Raw genomic sequence first — 12096 nt, 5'->3', positions numbered from 1 at the left:
ATCACTGCTATAGAGCCATAAAAATCTTCTCTTATGGGGTTCCCTGGCATATAATGGGGGTCAGCGGGCTAATAAGTGTCAATTTGGGGGTCCTTGACATGAAAAAGTTTGAGAACCACTGCTGTAGGTAACCAGAGGCTGGGTTAAAGCCGCAGATATTCAATTAGTATCATCATTACAAATGAACCAATCAACAATTGAACCAATCAACAAATTAACCAATTAGTATCATCATTACAAATGAACCAATTAGTTCAACAAGTCCTTCACCAACATTACGGCTAAATGATGATGCTAAGCTAAGCTAAGGTCAGACCTACACATCAGCAGGGATTCCAGGACACAGTGGTTTTAAAACACTGGAGACAAAACGTGACGTTGTTATAACAGTATTATAAACATGTCATCTCACCTCTGCTCGTCCAAACGGCTCTAGATAATAATACTCTGTGGAAAGACATTTTAAACAGCAGTGTGTCTGCCCGCTATCTGTGGAGCTGGGATCGATTAGTCGCCCTCCACTCCAGTGTTGCCAAATTTTGTGAGAAGTATAAGCAACCAGCCAGGTCTAGGAAAACAAGCCCAAAATAAGCAACCAAATGAGCGCTTTTAAACCTAAATTGATTGATTGATTATTTGCAGAAGAAAAAACACATGAAAGTACAGTCAGTTCAAATACAAGGTCAACTATATAGGATTAAAAAGCCCAAGAAAGCGCATTGGCTTGTTTCAATTGGGGTCCTTTTGTACTCAATTCATAGTGACATTAAATTGATTGATTGATTGATTGATACTTTATTTAGAAAGACATGGTAACAGACAGTACATACAAGGTCCTCTAAACTGGATCGCTCATAAAAGCACTTTGCTTATTTAAAATGAGATCCCCGTGCACTCAAATCCTGGTGACATTTAAGAAGACATACAAATATACACTACTGTGCAGAACGTCATGCAATCAGCTTACAGGTTACTGGTATGAAAAACAAGATATATGTACAATAGACAGTTTTAGGAGGGGGGGGGGGTAGGTAAAGGGGGGGGGGGGTGACATGCAGAACATGGTGACATGCAGAACATCATATAAACAGTTTAGAAATGAAAAATAAGAAAAACAAAAAATATGTACAGTAAAAAGTTCGAAGGGGGCGTGGGGCGGGGGGGGGGCGAGGGGGCGTTAGGTTATGACTTTTACAGGGGCCAGTTTCGAATTGCAACCACCTGAAGGTACTCTTAATTTGATTGATTGATTGATTGATTGATTGATTGATTGATTGAATACTTTATTAACAAGCAAACGCAGCGTTTTCATTGTGGTACTGTGTATTCAATTCATCAAAACAATTAATGACAAACAATAATAATATATGCATAACCGCAACTACAGATATTTACAAGCAACTTAACAGGAAAAACAAGCCCAAAGTCGCTTATAATAAGCGGACATGGCATCCCTGGTGCAGTCAGTCAGTGCCAGGCCTGTTTGAAGATTGTCGATCACGAGATTGTTGGTTGGTTGTTTTTGTTTTGTTTTTGTTTTTTTGCTTTTTTTGTTTGTTTTGTTTTCTTCCCGTTTTATTACATACATTAAAAAATATATATATAAATAATATATTTAAAATACATAAATAATATAAACAAAAGTGAAATGTTGAATCAACAGTGATAGTGATATCTTTTGTTTAAAAAAAAAAGTTAATTGTTAAAAGGGTAAAGCTCTGAGACTGGGTTTCAAAAAGATCTAACAAATACATACACACACACACATTTAGAGTGTTGCCTGTGAACTTGTCTTCATCTCTGCCCCTGCAGTCCTCCCCCACTGTGCGGTGCCACCCCAGCAGTGCTGTAAAGTAACTAAAGTACAATGTTGAGGTATTTTTTACTTTACTGGAGTATTTCCAATTTTCTGTACTTTTACTTCTACTCCACTACATCTCAGAGGCAAATATTGTACTTTTACAATTATTTGAAAACTTTAGTTAGAAGTTACTTTGCAGATATAAATTATTATATTATAAATAAAATCTTACATTAACCACTTTAGCCATATTTTATACTGTACATAGGCTATTTGAAAATAGCCGATCTACAAGCTCACAACACATGCGACGCGTTGTGAGCTTGTAGATCTGCTATTTTCTAACATTTTAGTACTTTCACTTTTGGTACTTTAGGTATATTGTGAAGCCAATACTTTTGTACTTTCACCCAAGTAACATTTTGAACACAGAACTTTTACTTGGAACAGTATTTTTATATTGTGGTATTGCTACGTTTACTTAAGTAAAATATCTTTGTACTTTCTCCACCACTGCCAAGCAGGGGGACATGGGGGCAGCCAGGGTGGACGGAGACGAGCAGTGGATCCTGGCCGAGGTGGTCAGCTACAGTCACTCCACCAACAAGTATGAACATCTAATTTACCCATTCAATCCGGGAACTCATCTGTGTCATTTTTATTTCTATTGCTGTCATATTGTGCTGCGTGCTGTGTGTACACAAATGGGATTCGGGCTGAATTGGGACCCAGTGACTGGGTGGCAATGTAATTGTCTGTGACCGTTTCAGGCTCTGGAATTTAAGTCTGCTGTGAATCTACAGTGTTGTGTGTAGTGTTGTTTCTGCTGTTGAAGCTAGTGAGTTGTGACAGGTTACAGTGTAACTGTTACTCTATAGTCTATACAGTATGTGTGTGGCTCTTGGTCACTTGAACTGTGCGAGTTTGCTATTTCCGTTCAAGGTTAAGCTAGAGGTTTATTTTTTATTTTTTTTACCTCATGTTGCCTTAAATTCCAAAGATTCAATTAGAATTGAAGTCTGAATCTACAATATTGTTGTGTTTGTGGCTGTTGTTCTAAGTTGTGTCAGGGAGGCTGTATTAGTTCAATATGATTGGCTTGGTGACAACACCTTTGTCTATGTAGGCCTGTTCCTCATTCCTTTCTTTCCTTCTTTCTTTCTTCCTAGTTATTTATTTGCTGCTGCTGCTTGTGTTATATACTAATGTGGTTCAGGCTGATGCTCTATTGTCGTTTTTGGAATTAAAGGCTGTTGTCAATCTACATGATGTCTGTTGCTGCCGTTTTAGGTTGTGAGTTGTAACGGGATGGCTGTATTGGTTCCTATGATTGGCTTGGTGGCAACACCTCTGTCTATGTAGGCCTTTTTCTATGTTTTACCCTGGTTCTCCCTATCTGAGCCTTCACTATCACTGTCATTACTTTCAAATGCCTGTGTAGGAATGAAGGTGATGCTGCAAATATGCCAAATAGCACTTGGAAGTTGGGAGGTCATAGAAGGTTCAAATAGTTTGAAGCTGTGTAAAAATACAAATACAAACTCAAACTAGGATTAACTGCCTAATATATATCTATATACTTTATATTTAACTATCTATGAATATTACAGCTCTGAATGGAAGGATGGCAACCTCTGAAAGTCTAATCTAAAAATGACAATACAAATGTTGCTCATTAAGGAAAATAGGAGCGCTGCATGGGTCTGATCATGCACAACAACAATCAGGTGCTCAGAGGTAGATGATAATCAATACACACACTGGAAATGTAATGTCATTTTAATGGAAGAGTTGAGGAAGAGTAACAGAGTTGATTCTAGTGACATCAACATACATGAACCCGTCTGTCTGTCTGTCTGTCTGTCTGTCTGTGTTTGTCACTATTATAACTTATTATGAATGCAATACATAAAATATCATTCACACTATATACACGATATAGCCTACTATATAATAGCTATGCTTTCTTTCCTGTAATTTGTTCATAATTTCATGATAACATAATCATGCTTTCTTTCCTGTAATTTGTTCATAATTTCATGGTAACATAATCATGTTTATAACTTATGGGAATACTTAAACCACTTATTTTTTCTCTAACACTCTGTGACACCCTAAATACATGGCAGTTTTCTAGTTTTAGTTTTTGTCGCATCCCTGAAATTCCAGGAGATCAAGGCTTCCACAGGGTGAGATTCTTTGGAAATAGCAGATCTACAAGCTCGTCACATCGCAACACTTTGTGAGCTTGTCGATCGGCTGTTTGTATATGGTAAAAATGGTAAATGGTGCATTTATATAGCGCTTTTATCCAAAGCGATTTACATAGATTGTGCATTACATTCACCCATTCACACACACACACACACACACACACATTCATACACCAATGGCAGAGGAAACCATGCAAGGCACCAACCTGCTCATCGGGAGCAATTAGGGGTTCAGCGTCTTGCTCAAGGACACTTCGACACTAACTCTGGGAGAGCCCCCCAGCCCGGGATCGAACTGGGAACCTTGCGGTTTCCAGTTCACTCTACCCGGCCACTCTACCCCTGAGTCACTGCCGCCCCCTATATAAGGTTAAAGTGGTTAAACTGATTTTGATGCTATATTGACACATTTGGCTGGGAACCCCCTCAAGGTCGCCTGGGGTTCCCCGGACCGCACTTTGACCCCTGGTTTGATTGCATAAATTGTAAGGACAATTAGTAATCTAGTATGTATCCTACGTGGTTCTCAGTGATATCATGAAGTAGAACATACATTTGATGGATGGACATTAATTCTTAATGAAATTACAGATGCACGTGCGTGCGCGTGCTCATATGATTTATTTGTGTCCATCTATTACTGTGTGCATTTAACCTGTTGTGCGTGTGTGTGTGTGTGTGTGTGTGTGTGTGTGTGTGTGTGTGTGTGTGTGTGTGTACTCAAATGTTTTACTTAAGTAAACATATCAATACTGCAGTAATGCAGTACTCTGTTACAAGTAAAAGTACTTTTGTACTTGAGTAAAAGTACAAAAGTATTGGTATCAAAATGTAATTAAAGTACCAAAAGTAAAAGTACCAAAATGTTTGAAAATAGCAGATCTGCAAGCTCACAACGCGTCGCGATGCGACGTGTTGAGAGCTTGTAGATCGGCTATTTTCAAATAGCCTAGGTATAAAATAGGGCTAAAGTGGTTAATGTATGTTTTATAATGTAATAATTTATACCTGCAAAGTAACTAGTAACTAAAGGTTTCAAATAATTGTAGTGGAGTAAAAGTACAATATTGTGTGTGTGTGTGTGTGCCCGCACATGCACAAACACAGGGGCACTATTCGTGGTGCTTTGGACAGAGTGGGTGGTGCTTTTTTATCTGTAGCTGTGGAGGAGGCGCTCTCTCTGGGCCACTTTGTGCTCTCGTGCTGCCACCCGGTGGCTGCTGGTCGTTGTTGCAGCGGTGGATGAGAACAGGGTGCTCCTGGGACGATGGAGGAGTTCTCTTCAGCAACAAGCGCTGGAGGATCTGTTTGTCCGAGCGCTCCCGCCTGAAGTCATCCTCATACACCTTCAGCTGCACGGAGGAGCACAACAAAACTAAGTACATTTACTCAAGTACTGAACGCAAGTACAATTTTGAGGTACTTTTATGTTACTTGAGTCTGTCAATTTCTCAATATTTTATACTTCTACTCCACTACATCTTAAAGGGATATTTCACTTTCAAAGTCATTTTGGGTCATTTTATCGTCTATTCAGGCTTTTGGGAGCACCCCGGACAGTTTTTAAGCAGCTTGATTCCTGCTTGATTCAGTATTTAGATTTTTGATATTCATTTTATCCGACACGCCCCCTTCCTATACAACCCATTGTAACTTCAAACTTCATTTTAACCATTCATTTATCGAAAACACCCGTAATTGGTTCTGATGACTGATATTGTCCTTCTAACACGTGTTTTTTCAATTACTTTTTCATTTATTTTTAATATTTCTTTTGGAAAATGAAAAAAAACTAAATACAACAAAAATAATAAATTAAATGAAAAAAGTAATCGAAAAAAACACGGCCCCTCACGTATTAGGAGGGCAGTATGAGTCACCTGAACCAAGGACGGGTGTTTTTGATGAATCTAACATGGTTAAAATGGAGTTTGAAGTTACAATGGGTTTGTGGGGGCGAGTCTGATAAAAATGAATATCAAATATCTAAATACTGAATCAAGCAACTTAAAAACTGTCTGGGGGGCTCACAAAAGCCTGAGTAGATGATAAAATGACTTTATTTACTAGTTAGTAGATTATTATCTTGTAAAAACATGCATTAACCAATTAAACCTTATTGTATGCTTAATCTATTCGCAAATAACACCATTAATAATAATAATAATAACACCAAATCTATTCGCAAATAACATCAGTTGGTGACTTTTTTGTACTCCCACCTGTTCCTGCAGCAGCGCCACCTGTTGGCGCATCTCCTCCCTCCTCTTCTTGAGCCTGCGGTTCTCCTGCAGGGTGTGTTTGTGGTCTGCATGCTCCGTCTGGTAGTCTGCCTCGTACACCTGGCTCTGTGTACACACAACACCGTGTCATAATGATAAGACAGTAAAAAAAAACATATGGACCAAGGGAGCAGTGACATCATCCACTGGTTTCTACAGCAGTGGTTCTCAAACTTGTTCATTTCAAGGACCCCCAAATTGACACTTATTAGCCCGCAGACCCGCATTTGAAAAGATATGCCAGGGACCCCCATAAGAGAAGATTTGCATGGCTCTATAGCAGTGATTCTCAACCATTTTAATTTCAAGGACCCCCAGTTTGACATGCATTAGGCTACGGACCCCCATTTTATGGCATTTCTATCTCTGGGACCCCAATTTATATTGTAAAATCAATGTTAATTTAACTCTGAGAGAGTGTACAAATGGAACCAAATTGACCCGTTAGGGTCCATTTGATTCCATTTGTACACTCTCAGAGTTACAGACCCATAAGGGTCCATTCCTAACTATCCATCATTTAGCTGGGGACCCCCTGGAACTCCCTCAAGGACCCCCGGAGGTCCCCGGACCCCACTTTGAGAACCACTGTTCTACAGGCCTGGCTGGAAGGGGGCGGGGCTTCACCCGGTACCTAGCCAGTAGAAGCACTAGAAGCATACCCTACTTTATCATCAATTTAAAAATGAATGAGGTTAGACATAAGGTCTGAGGTGGTGACACTTTGGTAGGTCTACATAGCAGCAGGCATGTACATGAGATTAGACATTAGGTTGCAAAAGTGTATCAACGCATTGTCAGGTTCACAATCACATAGAATAGACCACATACGGTAGGGTGATAGCATTCACAGGTAAAAATCCACATGGTAGATCCAGGAGGAAAAGGAAAAGTCCATGGTCACAGCCGGTGACAGGTGGTGGTCAGGCTTTGTTCGACAGTCTGATGGTGGTTCTCTAACTATTAGTGCCACACACTCATCCACTGACCTTTGTTGTGATGAGGACGTGTTTATGAGTTGCTGAAATACAACTAACCACTTGGCGCAATTCACCATCTAATCATCAGCTGGGCAGAAGCCAGCATGAGCAAGCTCAATGTCAAAGCTGTATATGTCCAAAAAATGTCAGGAATTGAAACAAACAACCTGTGTTTCAATGGATCCAATTATTACTCAGTCAGAGGCTCTCTAATAATTTACATTAGTTCAATATTTATAAAATCCACAGATCAGACACAGACAAAATTTTAAGTAGCAAAAATACCCGATCTACAAGCTCACAACGTGTCGCGATGCAACGCGTTGTGAGCTTGTCGGCAGCCTTGTATGATGAAATAGGGCATTCATTTACAAAAAACATTAAAAGTTTAAATACGGAGATACAGTACAAGGTTTTTGTCTGACAGAGACGATATGCAAATACTCAGATCTGTTTTTCTTTTTGTAAATAAAACCAAATATCAATAAAAGGAATGTTGAAAGAAAACTCCAACATAGTGCATAAAAATAAATTTTGAACCCATCTTCATGAACAGTAATTGGTCCTCACTAATGCTCATGATAAGATAGCAAATGTTCTGTCCACTGTGCATCTCATTGGTGGGTAGTGGATAGTTCAGAAACCTGCCTACCAGTGACATCATCGACGGGGATTCCAAGCTACGGGAAACTACAGCCTTTCTATTCCTGGAAAGCTGGCATGCTGAAATAGAAGCCATTGTTCTTGCATGAATTAAAAATGTACGATGCGTCCTGTAAACAGTGGCACAAAACGTGCTGTGCATTCCAGCTGTGTCAGAGTCCACTGCCCACACAGAGAGGGGGGGGGGGAGATCTCTGAGTGCTGAAAAACGCAAGCTATATGGATAATCTGATTCTGATTATTAATTATAAGGAGGTGAGATAGTTGTATCCTACCTAGAGTTAGACTACCAGCTAGCGTTAGCTTCATAATAGTCTCCTCATCTCCGTTAATAACAAAACTTTCTGAGGGTGAGTGACAGATGGATTTTGATTGGCTGTTAATGTTTCTAGTTCATAAAATCACGCTGAAAGTGATCCACAGGTAAAAGAGAAACAACATAATAGTTATCGTCATCGTTATCGTGCTTGGTGTGAATGGCCCTTTAGAGTGGACCAGTTATATGAAGATAAGGGTGAAAATGGGTGAAGTGCTCCTTTTAAAGGAAATGGTTATCACCTGGCATCTAAGAGCTTCCAGCTGCTCCTTTAGGTCCTCAACCTCTCGCTGGCTGTCTGTGTGCACCGCCGGCTCTCCACCACCGGGGGCACTGCTGCTTCGGCCCCGGAACGGATGGCTGGAGGTTTGCTGCCCGGGGCTAGAGTCAGGCCCTGCGGGGCCACCTGGCGGACCGGAGGATGGATGCAACTCTGGGGCACCTGCCTACGGGAACAAATAATGTGAGCTTGTAGATCGACTATTTTCACTACTCTTGTGTGACACTCAGTGGTGGAAAAAGTACTCACATTTCTTACTTAAAGGGTAAGACCACTAGAGGTTTGGGTTGTGTAGTTACCTTGCCATGATGTAACTCCAAAGGTGGGCAAGAAATAAAAAATAATTGCTCCATTGATTAGAAATTTATAATTCAAAATATGCTCCTCATTGACTTACATTGTACGGTAAAACAGCTCTCAAAGGCACTCTTTTAGCACATAAATGAACCCAAACATAGCTGATTCAGACAATATATAACATCACCAAACCCAGTACTGTTTGTTTTTTTAATAAAAATGTCAACTTCCTGTTGATTTCACTATTTGAAGATCTGGATCCGGATCCGCGGATCCAGTACGGGTTTTCTACTTATTAAAAATGGCAAAATCAACAGGAAGTTGAGATGTTTTGCCCACCTTTGGAGTGACATCATGGCAAGGTAACTACACAACCCAAACTTCTACCAAAGTGGTCTTGCCCTTTAAGTAAAAGTATCAATACTGCATTGCAAAAGACGTTCAGGTTCTATTAAATAAGTATTTTTCATTATTTTAACATTTATTTTTATTGTTCTAAATTACTTGGGAGGCGTCCAATCTGAAGCTAGGGGGAGAAAAATCTCCCCCATAATGAAAACATACATGAGAATAAACATAAAAACAGAACAACAATTCAAATATTTATTTACATCCTGTTACGGCTGTTGAGTACCCCTGTTATAATTGTGTCACCTACCTGAAAATGTACTATATTCTGTTTACTAAAGAGTTGCAGACACCCCTGTGACCGAACAAACGCTCTGTAGCAATGATTACTATCAGAATATAGTACTTTAACCTTTTAAACATAACAAAAAACAAAATATATATATATATATATATTACTTACACATTTAAAGTACCAAAAATAATGCTTATTATGCAGAATGTCCCATTTGAAGTTTTCAAATGTATACAAATCTTTTGAAAATAGCAGATCTACAAGCTCACAATGCGTCACATCGCGACGCATTGTGAGCTTGTAGATCGGCTGTTTTCAAATGGCGAAATTTATATAGGGCTGAAGTGGTTAATGTATGTTTTGTAATAATAATCAAAATCTGCAAAGTAACTAGTAACTAAAGTGTTCAAATAATTGTGGTGGAGTAAAAGTACAATATTTGGATCCGAGACGTAGTGGAGTAGAAGTAAAAGTATTGAAAATTGGAAACACTCAAGTAAAGTAAAAATGCCTCAAAGTTGTACGTAAGTACAGTACTTGAGTACATGTACCTAGTTACTTTCCACCACTGCTGAAGAGGGCATGTGGCTGATCACCTGCTCAGGAGTCGGCGCTGCTTTGAGTCGTCTGCCGAAGCTATACGCAGGTTTCACTTTTGAGTGAAAACAGGAAGGGGCCTAGTATAGAGCCCTGGGGGACCTCCGGTCCACTAAGTATAGGGTTTAGTGGTTAACCATTACGTCATACTGTACCTGACTGACTGGCTGACTGACTGACATAGACACACGGTGGGTTCACCACTCACCTGGTCGTTGTGGAACCTTCTCTCCAGAACTCTGATGTACTCCTGCAAGTCCTGGTTCCTCTTCAGCTCCTCCATCAGAGACTGCTCATAGTAATCCTTGGCACACTGTAATCCCACATGCAGTTACATTCGTGTATATCAGTGTAGACTGCTCATAGTAATCCTTTGCACACTGCAATGCAGTTATAGGAAATACCATCAGTGTACATTACAGTTGTTGTACAGTAAGAAATACTGCAGTATAGTAGACAAGTAAACAAGTATGATACACAACACAAGCAATCATAAGTAGGCCTAAGTCACTTTGGGAACTAACAGTTTCCGAGCCATGCGGCCCTAAGGACAGGAGCCTACATCTCCTGTTTCTGTAGTGGGTCCATTTGGTTCCATTTGTACACTCTCAGAGTTACACACCCGTAAGGGTTCCATTTGGAACCCCCTCAAGGAACCATGAGGGTCCCTGGACCACACTTTGAGACCCACTGGTGTAGCAGAGTGTTTCCAGTGAGAACTACAGCAGCACCCCTGTTTGACCAGAATGGAACAGAGCCTTCATTAGTATCATTGGTAATACCTGTGAAGGAAGCGAAGAGCTGCTGCTGTGCATAGAGCCTATCCAGCCCGTGATGCTGAGTGCCCCGCATGGAGGCTTTGGGTCATATTCTTATAGTCCATGGCAGTGGACCCCCAAATTGATATGTATTTGGCCGTGGACCCCCACCTGAAAATATGTTGCGCCAGGGACCCCCAGAAGCAAAGATTTGAGTTCAAAATGTTCGCCTTTTTAAAAAAAAGATTGAAAGATTTTTCAAAAATTGCAGATCTACAAGCTCCTAGCGTGGCACTCGGTGCCACGCTATGAGCTTGTAGATCTGCTATGTTTGAATAGCCAAAGTAAAATATGGATAAAGTGGTTAAAATGATTTTGACACATTTTAGGGGACCCCCTGGTACGCCCACCAAGGACCCCTGGGGGTCCTTCGGATCCCACTTTGAGAACCAATGGTCTATGGTATTACTCGGCTGTGGGGATCGAACTGCGGAGCTCCCAATCTCCGGGGCGGACCTGTGTGTGTGTGTGTGTGTGTGTGTGTGTGTGTGTGTGTGTGTGTGTGTGTGTGTGTGTGTGTGTGTGTGTGTGTGTGTGTGTGTGTGTGTGTGTGTGTGTGTATGTACCTGTGTGTGTTCGAGTCGTAGCAGCAGTCTGTTGTTGAGGTCTTTGAGGACAGAGTTCTCGCGCTCCAAGGACTCCACTCGGTGCTGCAGGCCCAGCGTGGCGTTACGATACACCTGGTCCCAGTCCTCATTCAGCTTCATCAGCTGCACACAACATCATCATCATCATCATCATCAATCATTCAATCATTGACCAATCAGAATCGAGTATTCAACCAAGCCGTGTAATAAAGTGAGATAGAAACTTCACTTCAGAGACTGCAGTTGACTGAGGTTGTCCTTCCAGTTTAAACTTCAATACAGAAATGCATTGATATTAAAAAAAGAAAATGCACTTTGTACTTTTGAATGTACTCTGTACTTAAGCACACATTTTACAGAGCAACTTTCACTTGCTTTGTTGTTTTTAACCTTGCTCTGTTCAGCACTTTGTAACTTTGTGGTGCTATCTAGCATTTTTAAATGTTTTCATGTCATATGAAAGCAGGGAATCATAGCAAAACAATGATATATTGGTTAATAAGATTGAGTGAATAGTTTGGAAACTACAGCTTATAGAACTGAAGTCAAGTTAAAACTCTTAAGTAGAGAAAACACCACTTGAAATAGAGGTTGCTAGCCATAAGCCTATATCTTAGCT

The 12096-nt window shown here is 40.3% G+C and overlaps 2 protein-coding genes across 2 annotated transcripts in view; one reads left to right on the top strand and one right to left on the bottom strand.

Moving 5' to 3' along the window:
- Positions 1–12096, top strand: part of LOC308076156 (nocturnin-like) — a 459509-nt gene that overhangs the window by 114955 nt on the left and 332458 nt on the right. The gene's annotated exons all lie outside the window — the stretch shown is intronic.
- LOC308075377 (uncharacterized protein) overlaps positions 3081–12096 on the bottom strand; it is a 19474-nt gene continuing 10458 nt past the window's right edge. Inside the window, exons 3-7 of the mRNA XM_080415231.1 lie at positions 11457–11600; positions 10281–10385; positions 8498–8701; positions 6237–6362; positions 3081–5366 (exon numbers count right to left, since the gene is read on the bottom strand). Coding sequence (XP_080271357.1) covers positions 5127–5366; positions 6237–6362; positions 8498–8701; positions 10281–10385; positions 11457–11600 — 819 coding nt within the window. The 3' untranslated portion in view covers positions 3081–5126. The remainder of the gene's footprint in view (positions 5367–6236; positions 6363–8497; positions 8702–10280; positions 10386–11456; positions 11601–12096) is intronic.

This window comes from Gymnoscopelus braueri, assembly GCF_963280865.1.
Source record: "Gymnoscopelus braueri genome assembly, chromosome: 20".
Classification (NCBI taxonomy): domain Eukaryota; kingdom Metazoa; phylum Chordata; class Actinopteri; order Myctophiformes; family Myctophidae; genus Gymnoscopelus; species Gymnoscopelus braueri.
Note: the sequence above shows the minus strand (reverse complement) of the source record. Positions and strands in the feature narration are given on the sequence as shown.